Here is a 23,977-nt window from a genome sequence, read left to right as displayed (position 1 = left end):
CTGAGAATTGAACAGAGAGTTGTTACCTGACCTTTGTGGCTGTTATTCTGGTAATTAAAGGATAATACAAGACTTCTTACAAATGGTTGTCGAAAGCAAAAAGCTGAAATGCACGTTGTGAGAAAGTAAAGTGCTGGAGCAAAACAGACACTATTTTTAAAATCAGAACCTCAAAAATAAGAAACAAGTCTTGGATTTTATTTAGCAATGGAGTAGGGAGATGTAATCAGTTCTTACAAAGTATCATTGTTAAGTGTGTTTTTGAGGTGCTTATAATGACCAGAACATGCTTCCTTGTTTCCCACCGCTGACAACTAATGTTCTTCCACCGTCAGCCATCTCTGTAGCCACTCTAAACTCCAGCACTGATGGAAAACAGAAATTGCAACACTTCTGATGTCAAGGTTGTATGAGGTCGAGATGAGTGTGCAATTTGCTGTATCTAAGAAAGAGAAAAAAACACTTTTGTGGAGTGTTAAATTCTCCTTTGTCAATGTGGATTCGAGAGCAAGTGAAAATGACTTCAGATACAGATATAGGCCTATTTGGACAACTGTCTAATTTTACCTAATAACTCTCTCTCAAAGAAGGTTGTCAGCTCATCTTTCTGTGTGTTGGAGATTTTGGCTCCTTTTTGTTTCAAAATGACTTTTAGTTTTTAAACCCTGCATTGTGTCCCCTGTAGCTGGTGAAAATGCAGGTATGAGGATTTTGTCTCAGAATGAAAAGAAGGCTTCAAAATGATCTCGGCGTCAAAAATAAGTGCGCGCTCAACTTTCCTCTGGCGCGATTGTTTGTGCACTTGTGTGCCCATTTCTTTGGCAACTGCACCAAAACCCGTCTATACGAAGTAAACGTGGATGCAAAAGTGCCATCTGCCAGCTGAACTTGGGGGGACCCTTCTTGGAAACAGGGCAGTTAATGGATTTGTGTGCTATCCTGTAGAATGGAGATTAATGTTCTCCACGGAGGATGAGCAGTATAATGGTCTCTCTGTAAGCGAGACCGGTGGTTTGATATGGCGCAGGTGTTCATTTAAGTGCCCATACGAATAAGCATGTTCTTCGCAGAAGTACATTAACATTTCAGCCCTTTGGAATTCATCAATGGAATCAGTGGTTCGGTTGGCGTGTCGTTTTTAGATTAGTTGTTGCATTCATAATACAAGGTTTGGTTCAATATATATTTCAAAAAATAACTGTGCAGACTAAAGCAAGGGTCAGGAAGTGTTTTTTATTCTGCGAGGATGCATTGAATTCGGCATGAAACGGAAGTTGCAATTAGTCTTTTCTTCTTTATTGTGATGTACACTCACCTAAAGGATTATTAGGAACACCATACTAATACTGTGTTTGACCCCCTTTCGCCTTCAGAACTGCCTTAATTCTACGTGGCATTGATTCAACAAGGTGCTGAAAGCATTCTTTAGAAATGTTGCCCCATATTGATAGGATAGCATCTTGCAGTTGATGGAGATTTGTGGGATGCACATCCAGGGCACGAAGCTCCCGTTCCACCACATCCCAAAGATGCTCTATTGGGTTGAGATCTGGTGACTGTGGGGGCCATTTTAGTACAGTGAACTCATTGTCATGTTCAAGAAACCAATTTGAAATGATTCGAGCTTTGTGACATGGTGCATTATCCTGCTGGAAGTAGCCATCAGAGGATGGGTACATGGTGGCCATAAAGGGATGGACATGGTCAGAAACAATGCTCAGGTAGGCCGTGGCATTTAAACGATGCCTATTTGGCACTAAGGGGCCTAAAGTGTGCCAAGAAAACATCCCCCACACCATTACACCACCACCACCAGCCTGCACAGTGGTAACAAGGCATGATGGATCCATGTTTTCATTCTGTTTACGCCAAATTCTGACTCTACCATCTGAATGTCTCAACAGAAATCGAGTCTCATCAGACCAGGCAACATTTTTCCAGTCTTCAACTGTCCAATTTTGGTGAGCTCTTGCAAATTGTAGCCTCTTTTTCCTATTTGTAGTGGAGATGAGTGGTGCCCGGTGGGGTCTACTGCTGTTGTAGCCCATCCGCCTCAAGGTTGTGCGTGTTGTGGCTTCACAAATGCTTTGCTGCATACCTCGGTTGTAACAAGTGGTTATTTCAGTCAAAGTTGCTCTTCTATCAGCTTGAATCAGTCAGCCCATTCTCCTCTGACCTCTAGCATCAACAAGGCATTTTCGCCCACAGGACTGCCGCATACTGGATGTTTTTCCCTTTTCACACCATTCTTTGTAAACCCTAGAAATGGTTGTGCGTGAAAATCCCAGTAACTGAGCAGATTGTGAAATACTCAGACCGGCCCGTCTGACACCGACAACCATGCCACGCTCAAAATTGCTTAAATCACCTTTCTTTCCCATTCTGACATTCAGTTTGGAGTTCAGGAGATTGTCTTGACCAGCACCACACCCCTAAATGCATTGAAACCACTGCCATGTGATTCGTTGATTAGATAATTGCATTAATAAGAAACTGAACAGGTATTCCTAATAATCCTTTAGGTGAGTGTATATCCAAGTGAAACGGCCTTTTGAACAAGAGAAAATGTGCGGCGGGGCTTGATTTTGTCCATGGGGAATTGATTGGATGGCTGTGGTTTGCTATTGCTGTGATGTCATGTGAGTGACAGGTTGCCCCGCCCTCACTCCAGTAATCACGTCTTTAAAGCAGAGAAGAGATCTTTATTAATCAAAGAATCCTGAAAAAAATGCATCACGATTTCCATCCAAATTTGAAGCAGCACCACTATTTTAATCTTTGGTAATAAGAAATGTTTCTTGAGCAGCAAATCATCACATTAGAGTGATTTCTGAAGGATCATGTGACACTGAAGACTGGAGTAATGATGCTGAAAATTCAGCTTTGATCACAGGAATAAATTAAATTTTAAAACAGATTCAAATAGAAAAGAGCTATTTTAAATCATAATAATATTTCACAATATTACTGTATTTTCTGATCAAATAAATGCAGCGTTGGTAATCATAAGATACTTCTTTTAAAAACCAACCGTAAACTGTTGAACGGAAGTGTACATTGAAGAAGGAACCACAGCAACTTTAAGCTATACTATAACCTACTTTTTTTTTTCAAAAGATGTAAAAATCTCTTCAAGTGCATAATTATTAGGTGAAAACATTTCGCTCTTGTGGACGTATGTACTAAGAATTGTTGCTGTCTACATTAGAGTACCCACAGTTAAGCAGCTCAGCATCAAAAGTACAGAAATATACAGAGAGTAAAAGCCACTAATAGTATTTAATTGCTTTATTTGAAACACATGCTTGAATAGCAGGGGAAAGAAAAGCAGGGACAGAAGATATCCACAGCTTGCAGCTCTGAAATCTACTGAGTCCAGTTGTGAGTGATGTCTTAGTAACGGCATGAATGCATTATGGACTCTTTTTGTTTCATGTCTAGAGAATCAAAATCATTACTGACAAAAGCACTGGCTCTCTTCTTTCATTTTTACACTAATCAAACCGATTGCGGCTCTGAACATGTCAGAGCGTACGGGTCAAGCTAGTAACTGCCAATATTAGATGTAAATGAGCGTGGGACATGGTGGTAGTGGTATTTCTTTTGTGTAATGACGTGCGTTTGAGACTTTATGAATGAAGAGAGGCTGAATATTTACAAATCAACACTTACTCGGAAAGATTTTATGGACCCAGAGTCAGCACTGCTTAAATCACTGCTTACACTCTTGTTATTATAAAGAAAACCATGGATCGAGGTTTGATTCATTTTGTGGTCATGCATAAATGAATACTTGGAATTTGTCCTCTGCATTTAACCCATCCAAGTTAGTGCACACACATTTATAATAGCCTATAATTGTTTCATAATTGATATAAATATAAACATGCACAAGTGGTCCACAATTAGGATTCATTTTCTTAACATGAAACACCATTTATTGTTTTTTTTTTCATTTGATTTTTTAGGTGAAATATGACCCAAACAGTTTTCATGAGATTTACCCAGTAAGTAACCTAATTCTGAGGTTGGATAATGTAACCTTGAAGCAACAACTTGAAGTAACACTCATATAAAAACACCCAGGGGAGGCCTGTCCAACAAACTCAATTCTAGTCCAGGGCATTTTGGGATCTTCCTAGTCTTACTTTCTAAAAATAGAGTAAAGCGTATGATGGTTACAGTCTATCTGGATTACTGCTATCAGAGGAGAGTTTGGGCTCTTTTGGCAGCTTAATGAAACTAAAGAGGTGGATAGTGAGTTCAGCTTGACCTGCTTTCATAAGCATTAATGATACATCACCTTTACACTTTCTTTTCACCTTTCCTTACTAGCAGAACATATCTGGTGATGTTACACCCATGCACTGACTCAAATGATTGAGTGTTTCTGCGAGACACAGAGCAACAGAGCCATTCAGATGCCAGCTCAGAAACATGCGGATGATGACTGCAGGTTATATTGAAGATGTGTAAATTTTCATTTGGGTTTTTGGATAAGGGATACCAGGAGAAGGCAATGCTCTTCAGGCAAAAACTGACAATGAAGGAAGACAGTTAATGCATTGTTGCTGCAAGGATGACATATTTTGTAGGCAAAAAACCTGCAAATGAGTTCGCATTTTACACTCCCGGTTCCATCGTCCTGAACTCAGTGGGGTTTTTTAATAGGTTTTTGGTTAAAGGTCTACAAAAATACTGTCCTCTATAGGTTTTGATTTACATTAAATATTTAATTTTATTTTATGGGATTGCATCATGAGATTTGGGGGTTGGTAGACATTTCACAGCCTTTACAGTGATATTTCATATATGATGAGACACATCAAACTTGTTTTACAGATTTTAGCAATGCTTGTTTAGCAGTGGCTAATACGGGTTGGCTGAGCTTCTTTGAAGACAAATATTCAGAGCTTGAAGGATTGAGTTTCATTTAATCTCACTCTGGTTTGAATCGTTTTGAAGGGCTCTCTGTAGTTTTTCATCAGAGAGATGAATAAAAGAATTCGATTTATTAGCCCGCGACGTACTGTAGTTCTTAGGGCAGCCTTGTGATGAATGTTCCTGGAAGGGGTTTTTTGATGCTAAGTGCTGGTACTTTGGTTCAAAGCAGGACAGAATGAACTTGTGGTGGAAAGTCACCGTTCAACAGCTCCAAAGCTGTCATATGAAGACCTCTCAGGAAGTCTTCCTCCGATTGCTTCATTTCATTTTTATAATTATTTTCACCTCTCTTGTTCACTATATACAGTATATACAGGGCCTAAAATGAACACTCGCCAAGCCCAAAATGCGAGTAAAAATAGGCGTTGGTGAGTGTATGAAACGGTGTCACTCACCAGTTGACCGGTAACATTTGTATGAATTCTACCAATGCATGAACGAGAACAAACGTGAATGACGCTCGGGACAATTGATGGGCTAGTGCTTCATCGTTAGAAAGTTTCAACCTTAACAAGATGACACGAAAGGGAGCTCATTTCGCTAAGTGGAAAGTTTTGTGTGCCCAAACAGCCCAACCAGCCGTGTCAGACAGTGCCTGAATACTAAACTGAGCTCTCTTTCCCGTCTTCTTGCACTTGAGTGGACAAATTCACACAAAATTATGTACAAAAATAGAGAGTATTCTAGTAAACATATTACTGTAGTCAGTTATGTCTTAAGTGAATGTAAACAGTTGAGAAAAAACGCATGTGTATCAGTATCAGTATATTGGATCAGTGCATTCGCTCTTAAAGTGACAGTAGCCTAATATTCCTGCTGCTGTCTGTGTTTTAATGTTAATCAAACAACAAAGGACAAACAAAGGACTGCTCTTGACTGAATAACTTTTGTAGCTTTAATAAGGATTTATTTATAAGGATGATTCATTTAAACAGTGAAGACTATGTAGTGTTATTTTACATTTGCTTACTTTATTAAATGTATGTACCTAAAAAACTACTGTCTGTCAACACCCTGAAAATCATGAAAAGCACTGTTTATTTTATTTGTATCTTTTTTATATTGTATTTATTTGTGCTTTTACTTGTAAGTAGATTTTTTTATTATTACTTAATATTTACTTGTCTTTAATAATGTTTAAAAATTTTGTTAGGCTAGTAGTTTTAGCTGTGGTCTTGAAATTGGAATAGATAATTGTGAATCTTCACTGGTATCTAAAATTTTGGTGTCATTACTGCCTGTTTTTGCAAAAATATTTTCATGGCCTGACAAACATTTTTATGGCCTGTAAATTTTCTTATGTCACTGGCCATTGGCAGGTGTGGCAAAAAGTTAGTTTTAGGCCCTGTGTGTGTGTGTATATATATATATATATATATATATATATATATATATATATATGATATTATTTATATACAGGTGTGTCTAAAAAAAAAAGAATATCGTGGAAAAGTGCAATATTTTTTATCAGTTATTTAAGAAAGTAAAAAAAAAAAAAAAAATTCTAGACTAATGTTTCAAACCTTTTTTATGTTAATGTCGATACTTACGGCCTATAGCTCTCAAAATATTTGAATATTTCATTTCAAACTTGATTAAATTACCATTCATACAGTATAAATACCAGGTATCTCTCGGTTCAGTACTCTTAACCACAATCATGGGGAAGTCTGCTGAATTGACAGTTGTCCAGAAGATGATCATTGACCCTATCTTACACCCGGCGCAAAGCAGCGTCAGGCGCAAGTGTTTTATGCTAGTTTCAGCCTGACGCAGTTATCCTTTTCACGTCGTGCGCCACGTTGTTTAAATAGGAAATGCATTTGCGCCCATTTGTTCACCCATGGGCTGCTGGTCTGAAAACGAGGTGTGTTTGGTCGCATTGTTGGCGTGTTGCTATTTTGTGGCAACTGAAATAGACTGAGATCTTTGAATGAACAAAACCTTGCCTCAGCTCTGACCTGTATTCTTCATTCAGTGAAAGCTCCCCTGTAGCAGAGAGACGTGACTGCTTTGGAGATTATTACTCGAGCACGTACAAATACTGTGAAGAAGCATATTGCTGAACTTATTTGAACTCTTCTCTTCTCTTTTTTAACTTTTCAAAACATTATTGGCGAAAAAACATATCAAAGGATGTGGAGGATATGGGAGTAATTCTCAGGAAATAGTGCCATTTGTATGCTGTTGTATAGCCTTTTATTGGAGCTGGGTATTGACACAAATTTTACCATTCGATTTTGATTCACTACCTTATGACTCAATTAAATTCCGATTCGATTAGATATTGATTAATTGGGGTATGTTTCAGGTACAGTACATGGAAAATATCATAAAGGAAAACAATCTCTCTCAACTAAACAGGGAACTATACAGGGATTCCCAGTTGGTACATTGATTAGTTCACCTCAAAATTAAAATTTCCTGATAATTTACCCACCCAAATGCCATCCAAGATGTTCAGTTCATGTCTTTCTTTCTTCAGTGGAAAAGAAATTAAGTTTTTTGAGGAAAACATTTCAGGATTTTTCTCCACACAATGGACTTCAATTGCAACCAACATGTTGAAGTCAAAATCAATGCAGTTTCAAAGGGCTATGAAGTGCTTCAAACGGCTCTACACATTCCCAGCTGAGAAATAGGGTCTTATCTAGCGAAATGATCGGTCATTTTCAAAAAAACAAAAAACAAAAACATTTATATACTGGATTAATCAGTTTGTCCAATAATGACAGACAGGAAACAAAGGGCTGGCTGAAGTTCAGGAAGTAGTGAAGCTGTGGCATAAAGCCAATTGAAGTCCTTTGTGTGGAGAAAAATCCTGAAATGTTTTCCTCAAAAAACTTAATTTCTTTTCCACTGAAGAAAGAAAGACATGAACATCTTGGATGGCATTGGGGTGAGTAAATTATCAGGAAATTTTCATTTTGAGGTGAACTAATCCTTTAACTGATTTGTAGTCTACCGGTACTTAAATTTTTAAGTAGTTATAACAACTTTTTAAATGACAATTATGTTTCTACTCGTTCTTTGAAATATAAACATTTAAATGGCTGTCATAAAAACATGATGGATTTATTCATATTGAAGAATATTTGAATATTGAATAGTTGAATATTGAACAGGTTAAAATACAATGAATATGCAATCGTGTATTTTGCTAAATGCTCCTCTATAGTTTTTCTTTCCGAGGTTTGAAACACTGATTGACTGATTACATGAGACATGATACAGATCTTTCAACATCTTCTAATGTTCATTCATGTTTATTTGGTGATAACTGGTAGTAAAGAGGAAGAGATGGTCAGTTCACGACGTGCTGCTTGAACTGAGACTACAGTAATCTGTCACGCCCAGGTCACGCCACATTAAAGAGTGCCAAAACGCTATTTAATGTTTGAATTTCATAATAAAATTGACAGAATTTGAAAGCTGAGATGTTTCATATCAAAAGTGACAAAGCTTGCTGCGATTTATTGGATTAACTTTCAAAGAATCCTGAAAAAAATCACTGTTTCCACAAAAATGTGAAGCAGCAAAACGGTTTTCAACATTGATAATAATAATAAATGTTTCTTGAGCAGCAAATCAACATATTGGAATGATTTCTGAAAGATCATGTGACACTGAAGACTGGAGTAATGATGCTGAAAATTCAGCTTTGATCACAGGAATAAATGGCACTATATGAAAATAGAAAACAGTAATTTTAAATTATAATAACATTTCACAATATTACTGTGTTTGTTTAGGGTTTTTGATCAAATAAATGCAGCCTTGGTGAGCAGAAGAGACTTCTTTCAAAAAATATAAAAAAATCTTACTGAGCCCAAATTTTTAACAGTATATATACCACGTTTACTATTGGGATATTATATATTCTAAGAAAGGGACATTGAAAATATCATAAATGTCACATGCCTGTCCTGTCTTGTGTTGCACTTGGGTGTTTGTTGTTTGGTACCATGTGTTCTCTTGTCATTGTATACCCCGCCCATCTTGTTATCTCATTATTGGTTCATTTGCCCCACCTGTCTGTTCGTTAGCCTCCTTTGTTTGCCTCTCTATTTAATCTCCTTGTGTTCTCAGTACTGTGCTGGTTCGTTGTCCATGTTACCCTGGTTCATGTTAATCGTGTTTTAGTGTATCTTGTATCCTGCCTGTTTTCTATCTAGTTTTCCCCCACGAGGGAGTTTTTGTTCTTGTTTTATGTGTTATTATTTTCTTAATAAATACCCATTGTTTGCACTTGAGTCCTCACACCTTTTTCCCAACCCGTTCCGTGACAGAACGAACCAGCCATCTGAGGATTCAGCACGATGGGTGAGGAGGATTCTGATTGTTGGGATTATGACGCTTGCATGGATGACGATGACTTGGATTGCCCGGACTATAGTATTGCTACATTTGGATCGACACAATTCTCGACGATCTGTTGTGACGGAAGGACTTCGCCAAAACCTATTTCCAGCGGTATGGTTTCGAACTTCTCTTCCCCAGCCACTGAGCGGGAGAGGACCCATTTTCAGGGGACCCGCCTGGTAATTTTTCGTGGGACTCGGGGAGGTCGTGGAGGAGGAGGTGGTAGAGAGGAGGTTCAACACCACCTTCCATCCTGGCCCCCCTTCCATCCTGGGCCAGTGAGAGACAGTTCAGGACCAACTTCTCGCCGTCACGGACGGAAAGGGAGGAGGGGACGCACATCTGTCCAGCGAGAGACTGTCCACGTCCCGTCTGCCCAGCGAGAAACTGTCCACGTCCCGTCTGCCCAGCGAGAGACTGTCCACGTCCCGTCTGCCCAGCGAGAGACTGTCCACGTCCCGTCTGCCCAGCGAGAGACTGTCCACGTCCCGTCTGCCCAGCGAGAGACTGTCCACGTCCCGTCTGCCCAGCGAGAGACTGTCCACGTCCCGTCTGCCCAGCGAGAGACTGTCCACGTCCCGTCTGCCCAGCGAGAGACTGTCCACGTCCCGTCTGCCCAGCGAGATACGGTTAACGTTCTGTCTGCCTTCCTGAGCTGGGACTATCTGGAGCGTCTGGCTCGGATATTGGACATGCCCGTGCCAGAGGCAGAGGCCGTGCCCGTGCCAGAGGCAGAGGCCGTGCCCGTGCCAGAGGCAGAGGCCGTGCCCGTGCCAGAGGCAGAGGCCGTGCCCGTGCCAGAGGCAGAGGCCGTGCCCGTGCCAGAGGCAGAGGCCGTGCCCGTGCCAGAGGCAGAGGCCGTGCCCGTGCCAGAGGCAGAGGCCGTGCCCGTGCCAGAGGCAGAGGCCGTGCCCGTGCCAGAGGCAGAGGCCGTGCCCGTGCCAGAGGCAGAGGCCGTGCCCGTGCCAGAGGCAGAGGCCGTGCCCGTGCCAGAGGCAGAGGCCGTGCCCGTGCCAGAGGCAGAGGCCGTGCCCGTGCCAGAGGCAGAGGCCGTGCCCGTGCCAGAGGCAGAGGCCGTGCCCGTGCCAGAGGCAGAGGCCGTGCCCGTGCCAGAGGCAGAGGCCGTGCCCGTGCCAGAGGCAGAGGCCGTGCCCGTGCCAGAGGCAGAGGCCGTGCCCGTGCCAGAGGCAGAGGCCGTGCCCGTGCCAGAGGCAGAGGCCGTGCCCGTGCCAGAGGCAGAGGCCGTGCCCGTGCCAGAGGCAGAGGCCGTGCCCGTGCCAGAGGCAGAGGCCGTGCCCGTGCCAGAGGCAGAGGCCGTGCCCGTGCCAGAGGCAGAGGCCGTGCCCGTGCCAGAGGCAGAGGCCGTGCCCGTGCCAGAGGCAGAGGCCGTGCCCGTGCCAGAGGCAGAGGCCGTGCCCGTGCCAGAGGCAGAGGCCGTGCCCGTGCCAGAGGCAGAGGCCGTGCCCGTGCCAGAGGCAGAGGCCGTGCCCGTGCCCGAGGCAGAGGCCGTGCCCGTGCCCGAGGCAGAGGCCGTGCCCGTGCCCGAGGCAGAGGCCGTGCCCGTGCCCGAGGCAGAGGCCGTGCCCGTGCCAGAGGCAGAGGCCGTGCCCGTGCCAGAGGCAGAGGCCGTGCCCGTGCCAGAGGCAGAGGCCGTGCCTGTTCCGGACCTTGTGTTTGTGTCTGTCCTTGTTCTAGTGTCTGTTCCTGAGCCGGTGCTTGTCCCTGAGCCGGAGGCAGAGCCGGTGCCTGTCCCTGAGTCGGAGCTCATGTCAGTTCCGGACCCAGTGTTTGTGTCTGTGTTTGTGTCTGTCCTTGTGACTGTTTTTGTTCTAGTGTCTGTTCCCGAGCCGGTGTCTGTTCCCGAGCCGGTGTCTGTTCTTGAGCCGGTGTCTGGTCCTGAGAGGGCTTCACCGTCCTGGCCACCCGAAAGGTCTGCTCCACCCTGGCCGCCCGAGGGGTCTTCACCGCCCTGGCCACCTGAGGGGTCGTCACCGCCCTGGCCACCCGAAAGGTCTGCACCGCCCCGGCCACCCGAGAGGTCTTCACCGCCCTGGCCACCCGAAAGGTCTGCTCCGCCCTGGCCGCCCGAGGGGTCTGCACCACCCTGGCCACCTGATGGACTTCGTGTTTCGTCCTGGCCACCCGATGGACTTTGTGTTTCGCCCGGGTCTCCCAGGACTAAGATTTGTTCCTCCAGTCCCGCCCTGGTCTGTCCCTCCCGTCCCGCCCTGGTCTGTCCCTCCCGTCCCGCCCTGGTTTGTCCCTCCCGTCCCGCCCTGGTTTGTCCCTCCCGTCCCGCCCTGGTTTGTCCCTCCCGTCCCGCCCTGGTTTAATCCTCCCGTCCCGCCCTGGTTTGCTCCTCCCGTCCCGCCTGATGGAGCGTCTGGTAGCCGCTCCGTAGGGAGGGGGTAATGTCACATGCCTGTCCTGTCTTGTGTTGCACTTGGGTGTTTGTTGTTTGGTACCATGTGTTCTCTTGTCATTGTATACCCCGCCCATCTTGTTATCTCATTATTGGTTCATTTGCCCCACCTGTCTGTTCGTTAGCCTCCTTTGTTTGCCTCTCTATTTAATCTCCTTGTGTTCTCAGTACTGTGCTGGTTCGTTGTCCATGTTACCCTGGTTCATGTTAATCGTGTTTTAGTGTATCTTGTATCCTGCCTGTTTTCTATCTAGTTTTCCCCCACGAGGGAGTTTTTGTTCTTGTTTTATGTGTTATTATTTTCTTAATAAATACCCATTGTTTGCACTTGAGTCCTCACACCTTTTTCCCAACCCGTTCCGTGACAATAAACACTTCCATTTGGCAAATAATAATATGAATATTTGGGTATCTCCCTATGCTGGTTCTGTAATATCTGGTCCTGTTTTTTTTTTTTTTTTTTACTTTTTGAACAATAATAAAAATGTCCCTGAGTATTTCTAGCACATAGGGAGCGTTTCCAGAGAATAACCCATGAGACTTTGATTGCAATGCTTTCAAAGGCTGCTACAGCTCATACTAATGTCCTTAATCTTAAACAGCAGAGGCGCAGTCAGACTGAAGTGTTTGATTGGGGACAATCACTCTGAAACAGTGCTTGATTACATGCACATAATTAACATTTTAAATGCTCTTGCATGCAATGCATATATACACATTTGTGTGCATACGTATGTTGAAATGGTTCTTGACAACTGCTACTTCATTAACAGCCAGAGGAAACACAGAGTTGAAATGAAACGCAGTATATTTTTTAAAATTGCAATGAATTCTTCTCAGCGTCAGTTTTCAATAACCACAATATGGCATAGTGACTGTCCATTGAAAAAGAAGAAATATCACCTTTGTGCTAATGCAATCTGAAGTCACGTTTTCCTGTGCTGGTATTAGTATTACATTTCTCACTCTATTTCAGCATGCACACATATGCACATGCTCTCTCTGTCTGTAAAGTGGGTCAGGACAGCATCCACAATTGATTGTAATTTTTGTTTTAGAGTGCGAGTGTCTGAAAATGGATGTATGAGTTGTGTTATAAATGAGACGTGCATTTCTATGCATCACTGACTCGTTCAATTTTCTCTCTCTCTGCAGGTGTTGTGTAGTTTGCATCCTGAGTGTGAATATATTTTTCAGTTGGCAAGAGATGAACAGCGGTGTCTGCGAGAGATCACAGAACCTGGGAACCTCAGCAGCTCCTCAGGTAAATAAACCGAAGCTCCTGATGGGATGTTGAAGGGGTTTGTCGTCCACAGGACACGAGACACATGCTAAACACTGAGATTACATTAAGATCAAGCGGAGACCTTTTTTTTTAGGCATCCCGCATCTCAGATTTTTCTCTTCAGAAAAAGATCCTAGTACTCATGTGCGAGTCTCAAACTGCACTCTTGCAATTACTGAGACACCGAAGTCTGCAATCAAAAGTCCGAGATCTCAATATGAACCCAAATATTTCTCAGATGTATTCGAGACTAAATATTATGAGTGATACTACCGTTCAAAATTCAGGGTTGGTAAGATTATCCCCCGGTTTCACAGTCTTTTGACTAAAATGCTGTTTTAACTGAAAGTAACTTGCATTGTGTGAAGAAGAGTCAGAGGCGTCCGAATCCATGTGCAATAACTTTAATGATGAACACAAACAGGCAGAAAACAGAGGAAGCACAGGGTAGAATATATACTGGGGCAGTCCAAACTCAGAGTGGTTACCAGGCAAGGGTCGAAGGCAGGCGGGAAACGTTCACAGAGTAATGGGTAAAACAGGCGAGAATCGAGGAACCAGGAATACGTGGAAATATAGAAGATTGCTCAGAGTTGCACGCCGTGGCAGTAACAAGACCTCACAGAGAACAAAGGGGAGCAAGGTCCAGATAAAGGGGAGCTGAGTGGGAACAGGTGGCTGAGATGATGGAGATGAGACAGGGATGGAAGGAGGTGATTAGTGAAGGGAGTGATGGGAAATGAAGTCCTAGAACTCAGGAGAGAGTGATCTGGTGAGGCCAGGAGGAGGCGTCGTGGAGCGCATCGTGACACACTGATATATCTTAAAATATGTCATAAAGATGCACATCAGTAAAGTGTTTTCTAAGGCACGTTTATAAAAGCTACTTAAATATCCTAATTGAACTAAGGTCTAATCCTGGTTTAATCTAAACCCTGTCTGTGAAACTGGGCCTTAGGCTTTTAATGATTTTGAAAGAAGTCTCTTCTGCGCTGCATTTTTAAAAATCAATAATTAGGGTTGGGAATCGAAAATCAATTCTAATTCTGGAATCGGATACTTAAGGTCAGGAATCGAATACATGCTATAAAAGTAAGATCTTGATTCCGCTTCTTGATTCCTGTGTGCACATTTTATTGTGGTTTTAAACCGTTCAAGCGCAAGAAGATGTGCACAAAACACCGCCTCTCATATAGTGCCCGAATACCTGATTGAGTTCCTGTATACGTCTTCTTGCACTTGAACGGACAAACACACAGAAAATTATGTCAAAATATTCTCGTTAACACAATCGGTTATGTCTTAAGTGAATGTAAACCAGTCCTTCCAGAAAAATGCGGAGTTTTTTTTGTGATTGTTGCGGGCAAAAATCCTTGATTATGCGGCCCGTTTTCTTAAAAAATGCGATGGAATATGCTGGATAATTTTATGCGATGAAATTGCAAAAACTGTGGGAACTTGCAAAAACTGCGGGAACTTGCAAAAATCCTTGATTATGCGGCCCGTTTTTGCTGGATGCTGGATATTTATGCGATGAAATTGCGGGAACTTGCAAAAACTGCGGTTTGATGAAAAAGAGAGAAAAAAAAAGTGACCAACACCCTGTTCTCACTAGGCTCCTACCTTAATGTAAAAAGTAATTTCTTATTACTTCCTATGATAAGGAAGCATACATCACAGAAAGTGCTGGGAATATTTAAGTTCTCGTCTTGTTTTATTTCAGACCTTAATAAAAAATATCAAACTTACAAAACATTGATGAGTCAAACAAGTTCTGTAGCTTTACAAAAGGAATATGCTACAACTTCTGTAAAAATGAATAAATAAAAAATAAAAAAAATAAAGTATGCTCCTGTTTTACAGCTTTTCGATGATGTTCATGTTGCGTAATTACGTCACTTCATAACGTTCCCATGACAACAGGGGGAAACGGCTGCTCTTGTGTGAAGTAAATTTTTTTGCAACGAAAATGCGAGGATTATGAAATCATGCAAGGCCTGCATATTTTGCACGGAAATCGGCAATTTATGCGGCGAAAGTGCGGCGTATTTGAAAAAAAAAATGGCCCCGCATAAATATGCGGACACTAAATCATGCGATCGCATAATCACGTTTTTCTGGAGGGACTGGTAAACAGTTGAGTAAGAAAACGCATGCATGTGACCTGTTCATTAAGTCTTAAAGTGACAGCAGCCTAATAAACCTGTTGCCGTCTCTGTCATTACTGTTAATAAAAGAAAATCACTCACTGATCTTGACTGAATAACTTTTGTTACTTTAAAAAAGATGAATCTATATTTTATTTATAAAAAGAAAACTATGCAGTGTTATTTTACACTTGATTTCAATTTCTGAACATTGTTCAGTTGTATTTATTTGTGCTAATTTGCTTGTTTAATTGCTGAGTGTATACTTGTCTTTAATAATGTTTGAAATTTATGTTGGTCTAGTTTATTAGTTAGTTGTTCTTTAGGCTGCTGATTTTTGTCCATGGTATTCAGCTGCAACTAAATGTTTTGCAAAAATGTATCAAAACGTTTGATATCTAAATGTTTGACTTTTGACATCGAAACTGGTAATCAATAAGAATCGGAATCGATAAGCAGAATCGGAATAACTAAAATTCAAACGACGCACAACCATCATAAAAATAATACAGTAAAAACAGTAATATTGGGAAATATGTTTTCTATTTGAATATATTGTAAAATGTAATTGAAGAAAGCTGAATTGTGCTGACTGTGACCAGTCTTCAGCGTCACATGATCCTTCGGAAATCATTCTAATATGTTGATCTGATGCTCAAAAAACATTTTTCTGACCAAAAAAAAACAAAACAAAAAAACGTCTCAGGTTACGTATGTAACCCTGGTTCCCTGAGAGGGAACGAGACGCTGCGTTTGAGACGCGGTGGGAACGCTCTGCGTGATTGCGTCATGAAGCACGTGTAAAATCAGTCCAATGGAAGCCCGATACGTCATAGGTGACGTCATAGACCAGGAAACTATAAAGCACCCTTGAAAACAGACCGCGACAGCTTCTGAAAAGTCTGAAGTAAGTCGATCAGGGTATGCAGGAAGTATGGCAGGCAAACGCAGCGTCTCGTTCCCTCTCAGGGAACCAGGGTTACATACGTAACCTGAGACGTTCCCTTTCAAGGGAACTTCGAGCTGCGTTTGAGACGCGGTGGGAACCCCATACCCACTACGCCATAGTGACAAATGCCCGTTCTGTGTGAAGTCCTTGGCGCACACTAAGAAGCAAGCAACCTCGCCCCAGGAGTGGAGAGGTCAAGGTCATAAAACCTGACAAATGTATGCGGAGAGGACCATCCTGCCGCATTACAAATGTCAAGAAGGGAAACACCCGAAATTAAGGCCGTAGAGGCCGCCATACTCCTTGTAGAATGGGCCCGTACAGCCATAGGTGAAGGCTGACCGGCCGCTTCATAAGCCAATGATATAGCCTCGACTATCCACTTGCTCATAACCTGTTTCGATGCAGGGCACCCTCTTCTGAGTGACCCAAAACATACAAATAATTGCTCTGACTTACGCCACAGGGCAGCTCTGTGAACGTAGGCATCCAATGCCCGAACTGGACATAACAGGTTCAGTTGTTCCTGATCTGGGGTATTAAAAGGTGGAGGATAAAAGGCCTGCAACACTATTGGGCCCCCAACATTAACTGGGACCTTAGGCATATAACCCGGTCTAGGGTATAGAAATGCTTTCACCATACCAGGTGCAAATTCCAGGCATGAAGGAGCAACCGACAGGGCATGCAAATCTCCAATTCTCTTGATAGACGAAATAGCAAGGAGAAACAAAGCTTTCAAAGTGAGGAATTTTTCTGAAACCTCTTCAATAGGCTCGAAGGGAGCCAGAGCCAGACCCTCAAGTACAATGGCTAAATCCCAAGCCGGTGCTCTAGAGTGCAGTGCAGGTCTCAACCTCAATGTACCACGGAGAAAACGAATAATCAGAGGATCTCTCCCAATAGAAGTACCCCCCAGAGGGGTATGATAGGCCGATATAGCCGCCACATAAACTTTTAAAGTGGAAGGAGATAACCCAGCAGAGAAACGGTCTTGCAGAAAATCGAGAACTGGACCAACAGGGCAGTTAACAGGATCTAACTGACGCTCACCACACCAGGTGGAGAATAATTTCCATTTCAGCGCATACAATCTTCTCGTGGAAGGGGCTCTGGAATGGAGAATGGTCTCAACGACCTCAGTCGAGAGACCGGATTCTATGAGCCTGGCCCCCTCAGAGGCCAGGCCCACAGTTTCCACAACTCCGGCCGAGGGTGAAAAATCGTGCCCTCTACCTGGGACAACAGGTCCTTCCTGATTGGAATCTCCATGGGAGAGCCGCTCAGAAGAGACACCAAGTCCGAGAACCAAACTCGAGTCGGCCAGTAAGGGGCTACTAGTAGCAGACGGGCCCCTTCCCGGCGAACCCTCTCCAGAACCCCCGGGAGCAATGATATCGGGGGAAACGCATACAGGTGTAGCCTCGGCCAAACCTGCACCATCGCATCCAGTCCGAGAGGAGCTGGGTGTGTGAGAGAGAACCACATGGGACAATGAGTTGTAACTGAGGATGCGAAAAGGTCTATCTGAGCACGACCAAATTTCTTCCACAGGAGCTCCACCACCTCGGGGTGAAGTCTCCACTCCCCGGGCCTCAGCCCCTGCCTCGACAGTATATCTGCTCCCACATTCTGACGCCCCGGAATGTAAACTGCTCTGAGAGATAGCAAATTCTTTTCCTGGGCCCACAGGAGAATCTGATGGGCCTGCTTGCAAAGGTGACGTGACCTCAGACCCCCCTGATGGTTGATATATGAAACCACTGACGTGTTGTCCGTACCGACCAACACATGATGGCCTCTCAGGTCTGGCAGGAAATATTTGAGAGCTCGAAATACCGCCATCATCTCCAAACGATTTATGTGCCATGACAGATGATGGTCCTGCCAAAGACCTTGCCCCGAGCGGCCACTCATGACCGCCCCCCATCCCGTGAGGGAAGCATCCGTCGAAAGCGTGACGCGTCGACAAGAAGCCCCCAGCACTGGGCCCTGGGCGAGGAACCAAGGTTTCTTCCACATGACCAAAGCACGAAGGCATAGCCGCGTGACCTTGATCTTGCGGAACGGATTTCCCCTCGGAGAAAACCCCTTGGTTCTGAGCCACCACTGCAGGGGTCTCATGTACAGCAGGCCAAAAGTAATCACGTTGGACGCTGCTGCCATGAGCCCCAACAGTCTCTGAAACTGTTTCACAGTGAGTGACTGGCCTAGTTTCACATTTTTTACGGCTGAGAGAATCGCAGAGATGCGAGCAGGAGATAAACGAGCCTGCATTGTGGTCGAATCCCAAATTACACCTAAAAAAGTGGTCCTCTGAGTAGGGAGGAGAACACTCTTCTTGGTGTTGAGCCGCAACCCCAACTCCTTTATGTGAGACAGAACGACATCTCGATGCCGAACCGCCAACTGCTCTGACTGAGCTAAAATCAACCAATCGTCGATATAATTTAAAACGCGAATGCCCTGGAGTCTCAAGGGAGCCAGAGCTGCATCCACGCATTTTGTAAAGGTGCGGGGTGATAAACCTAGGCCAAACGGCAGAACCTGATACTGGTATGCTTCGCCCCCGAAAGCGAACCTCAGGAACTTCCTGTGATGAGGATGGATAGATACATGGAAGTAAGCGTCTTTCAGGTCTATTGTGACAAACCAGTCCTCGGACTGAATCTGTGAAACAATTTGCTTGAGTGTGAGCATCCTGAACTTGAGTTTCTGAACTCTGCTGTTTAACTGGCGCAGATCTAGAATAGGACGCAACCCTCCATCCTTTTTCGGAACAATGAAATAACGGCTGTAAAACCCTGACTCTCTGTTGGGAGGAGGCACCCTCTCTATTGCTCCTTTTTTTAGAAGTGTCAGAACTTCCTGCTCCATAACCAGAGCCTGCTGTGAGTCCACCACTGTGGGAAGGACCCCTTGAAATCTGGGCGGACGAGAACCGAACTGAATTCTGTAACCCTTTTCTATTATGTGCAGGACCCATAAAGAAATATTTGGCAGAAGTTTCCACGCTGCCAGAAATTCTGATAAGGGAACCAGCCTCTCGAGACTGGCCTCTGGGTTTGATTGAACAATCATTTCGGCGCCCTGAATCGGCGAACCGGCAGGGAACAACCGAACTGACCGTTCTACAACCCTCCTCAGAGGATTGCACGGGGACGCTGACACCTCGGTGCCCTGAAACGGCGAACCGGCAGGGAACAACCGACGTGGCAACGCTGCGACTCTCCTCGGAGAATCGCCCCCCGGAGGACGCCAAAGAGAAACGGTTCCTCGGAATCGTTCCTCCTTGGAGGGGACCACCCTCAGAAGCCTGGCACACTTGGCGTCAGGACTTCTTCTTAGACCAGGCTCTCTTGGAGATGACATTCCTCAGATCCTGTCTACCCACAACAGGCCTGGACTGCGAACGCCACTCGGGAACCCCAGACTGTGGAGGAGCCCGAGCAGCGACGCTCTGTTTCTGCTGAAATCGGTGTGCGGAGCTCGTAGACGGACGAGGCTGCTCAATTTTCATATTACGTGCAGCCTCGGGGACACTGGACCGGCGAGGAAGAAACCTCTGAAACGCAGCTGCTTGTTTTTTATTTTCTTGGAACCTATCGACAACACAATTTATAGCATCGCCGAACAGACTTGTAGGTGAAAGCGGTGCGTCCAGAAGAACAGATCTATCTTTATCTTTAATTTCAGAGAGATTCAACCATAAATGACGTTCCGTGGCCACCAGGGCTGCCATAGAACGGCCCACAGATTTAGCCGTCTCCTTGGTGGCCCGGAGAGATAGATCAGTTGTGCGACGTAATTCACGAACAGTATCAGCACTAACTTCCTCACATTGATCCATCTCCTTCAGCAGGTCAGCCTGATAAGCTTGTAATATTGACATAGTATGTAAGCAAGCTGCAGCCTGACCTGCTGCCGAATACGCTTTACCCACCAGTAAAGATGTATTTTTTAATGGTCTGGTGGGTAACGTCGGGGCTTTCAGTGATGACGCTGACTCGGGGGAGAGATAGCTCGCGAGCGTCTCTTCCGCACGAGGCATCGTCAAATAACCATAATTATCAATACCTCTAACTTTGCTGTAATTACTAGTTTGAGGATTATGAACTCTGAAAGACGCCGGTTTATTCCAAGATCTGGACACCTCAGTGTGAAGATCAGGAAAAAACGGGAGTTCCCGACGAGGAGGTCGTGATCTAGATGGTAAAAATCGTTCATCTAAAAGACTCTTTCTTGATTCAACATCAATATCATCAGCTGGCCACTCAATATTTAATTTAGTAACAGCACGAGATAAAACCTCCATAAGCTCCTCATCAGCAGGGGTATGAGCTGGCGAAAACTCAAATTCCCCCATATCCACGACATCCAGTTCCTCAGAACTGGATAGCCGCAACAGTGGTGTCTCAGCCTAGGGAGGAGAAACCGCAGAGCGGGCTCCTTCCTAGGCTGGGACACCGGATCCAGCAGGTAAGGGCTGAGAAAGGGCTGGGCCCGTCTCAAACCCCGCTACTAGATCCATATGTGAACCCCAAGATGAACGCCGCCGCAGTGCCTCGGCAGCTGCGGGACCCGCACCTCGGGGAACACGAACCGAACCATCCTCATCAAAGAATGCCCGGCGAGAGCGGAGAGTTTTCATGGACAAACTCATGCAATGCTCGCAGTCAGCCCCCTCGAGGACCGACTGGGCATGCTCCACCCCCAAACAAGCAACACACATCTGATGTGTGTCCCCACCCGTAATGAAACGAGGGCAAGGGACAACACAACGTTTGTAATCTTGCTTGCTCGCCATAGTGATATATATACAGACAGACAGACAACAATAAATAGACAAGGACAGAGTCACAGAGAGCGCTTACTGAAGACAACAGAAGCTGTCGCGGTCTGTTTTCAAGGGTGCTTTATAGTTTCCTGGTCTATGACGTCACCTATGACGTATCGGGCTTCCATTGGACTGATTTTACACGTGCTTCATGACGCAATCACGCAGAGCGTTCCCACCGCGTCTCAAACGCAGCTCGAAGTTCCCTTGAAAGGGAACAGTTGCGCTGCTTCATATTTTTGTGGTAAATGTGATATTTTTTCTGGATTCTTTGATTAATAGAAAGCTCAAAAGAAAAGCAATTTATTTAAAATATAAATCTTTTGTAACATTTTTAACTTTTGATCAATTTAATGCATCATTGCTGAATGATAATATTTATTCATTTAAAATTAAAAATCTTCCTGACCCTAAACTTTTGAATGGTAGTGTATACTATTCACATTTTAGAAATAAAATATTAATTTATTCTACATAAAAAAGAGAACATTAGAAAATATTCTGCTGCTACTTTAAAAAATATATACTTTGTACTGTAGCCATAACATATCAATAATGTCTCCTGTCAAGCATTTGAACTTTTACATTGACTTTTAATGACTATACTTCATTTCTTTTTTTTATTTTAAATGACATACAAAAACAGGTCACAAACCCATTAGATGACATTTAAAATGAATCACATCTGCACAGCATTTTACACTGCCATAAGCGGACCGTGGTGACATTCAGAGACAGAGGTTAACACGAGATCACACTCATTGTAATGCAGCGCCTTGCGTTTGCATTTCCCAGCATGTTTTCCAATGGCTTTGCTGGAAATTCACAGATGTTCTTGTGCCGATCCAACACAGAAAACTGGACTGTAATACAGTAATTCTAGCTGTGATGTGCCACGGAAAGCCTTTCAGAAACATTGTTTTCTTGATGTTTGGTGCTTGAGTGCATGAGTAGTTATAAGGTCATGCTATTTATATATATATGTGTGTGTATATGTGTGTGAAGGTTGCCCACCAGTATGGGACTCTGTAGTGTGTTGGCCCAGAGCTGCAGTGGGTGAGACCGTCCACAATCCCTGTCCCGCTGTTTTCTCTCTCTTCAAGAACAACACAGGTATGACACACACACACACACACACTATATGTCCACTTCAGGGTTGTGCACAATTCAAAAATGAATTGAAAATGCAGTTCAGTACCTGAATGAGGTAAAGATGGAAAACAAGATGCATAAATTGTGAATCATTACATTTGAATTTACAGTAAATTGATAGAAGTATAGTTAAATAGGAAAGAAATACAAAGAAATTGATGTATTACTGGATAAATGAAAATGTTAAACATTATTATTATTTTAAAGTGCCCCTATTATGTTATTTTAAAGGTTTCTAATGTTGTTTTGGAGTCTCCTACAATATGCATCCAGGCTCAAAAAGCAAATTTTCTCATAATATCCATTGCAGCATCAGCTCTTTTCTCACAGTGTTTGAATCGGTTCAGTAAAAGATTCAGTCTCTCTAAACCCCTCCTTTCCGAGAGCTACTCTGCTCTGATTGGTCAGATGGCTCAGTCTGTTTTGATTGGTCGATCGCTTTCAGCTTGTGTCGGAAAACAAACGCTCATTACCATATCTGAATTTCAGCTGTGGATCTTCCTCAGCACTTGATGCACAGTGATATGAACGGTAAGGGCCCTTACATAGTCAACGCATCGGTACGCATACGCGTGCGCAAGGCTACACATCGCTACGCTTCGGCCGCCATTATGCGTCGATGCGTAGCCAAATGTGTCATCCTAGTTTTTGATACGCGACGCGCCGATGCACGCAATACTATGCGTTGTCGGTGGGGGCGACATTGCAAGTAATGTACATAAAAGGGTATATTATTATGTTTACAGAAGAAGAAGATTTGAATACAATGGCGGGCGAAGAGGAAAAGTTATGCGAGCTTGTTCGTATACATCCTTTGTTGCCGCCGATGTAAAATCAGCAAAATGCACTCCTCTTCAGTTGCCATTTTGATCTGAATATTACGTGACCCGACTCTAGACTCTACTACCCCCTGCTGCGCGATCGGTGTATTTCATTTCACGCATCGCCGGTGACGCTTGTGTACTATGAAAAGGAGCGCGTAGCTCGTGTCGCTCGCGTTGCTTGCTCGCGTTGCTCGCGTTGACTATGTAACGGCCCTAACGATGGTGTCGGTTTTACCGTATTAATTTGAGTCCGAGTACTTGTCCTTTGAAAGTGCAGCAAAAGGGATTTGCTTTTGTTTTGTCAACACACAAACCAAACTCTTCCAGTCTCAGCTACAACTACAGTTCAGCTATCCTCTATTCAAGGGTCAAGGTAGACTTTGTTCACAGACAATGAAGACCATAGGTTGGCATCATGAAAGTTTGTTATAAACCTACGTAGGTTTGTGCAGGAATTTAGACTGGGACACTGAGACATTATCAATGCATGCTATTTAAAAAAAATAATAATTAATTAAAACATTGGCTCATGTTAATAAACAGCATTTGAGAGGTTTCTGTTTATTTAATTATATGTAATACATAACTTTTACATTTAAAGGACCATTTTTATTAGTTAACAAGAATGTTATGGCCAATTTGCTTTGGCAAAATTAAAACCTTTTCAGAGGGCTTTGTTGACTTTTTAACCACTTAATACAATACACATATTAGAATAAGTTATTATGCAAATGTATGTATTAGGGCCAGGCATTAATGTAGTACCACAAAATGTGTGTATTAGAATGCCAAAGAGACTTAGAGGTTTGCTCGTTTGACACGAGAAACAGAAAATGTTTCTATCTAATGAATTAAAAGAGCTCTAAGTTTGCCCAACCTTGGTTCACACATGCATTTCCATATTAACAGCTTCTGCAAGCAAACCATGAAGCAAAGGCGTTGGTTTCACTCTGTGGGCTTTAACAATAGACACATCTACCTTGAGAATATAAGCTGAAAACTCAAATGGTAAAATGCACGGCCCCAATTTCAAGGCTTCATAAGCTTGAGCAAAA

The 23,977-nt window shown here is 43.6% G+C and overlaps 1 protein-coding gene across 2 annotated transcripts in view; it reads left to right on the top strand.

Annotated features, from left to right (window-relative positions):
* ghrhrl (growth hormone releasing hormone receptor, like) overlaps nucleotides 1-23,977 on the top strand; it is a 52,982-nt gene that overhangs the window by 1,027 nt on the left and 27,978 nt on the right. For both annotated transcript variants that reach the window (XM_056241256.1, XM_056241255.1), the window contains exons 2-3: nucleotides 12,884-12,992; nucleotides 21,952-22,059. In XM_056241256.1, the coding sequence (XP_056097231.1) occupies nucleotides 12,884-12,992; nucleotides 21,952-22,059 (217 nt within the window). The remainder of the gene's footprint in view (nucleotides 1-12,883; nucleotides 12,993-21,951; nucleotides 22,060-23,977) is intronic.

This window comes from Rhinichthys klamathensis, unplaced genomic scaffold, assembly GCF_029890125.1.
Source record: "Rhinichthys klamathensis goyatoka isolate OS25496 unplaced genomic scaffold, OSU_Roscu_1.1 h1tg000635l_1, whole genome shotgun sequence".
Classification (NCBI taxonomy): Eukaryota; Metazoa; Chordata; class Actinopteri; order Cypriniformes; family Leuciscidae; genus Rhinichthys; species Rhinichthys klamathensis.
This window is presented reverse-complemented; position numbering and strand designations above follow the sequence as displayed.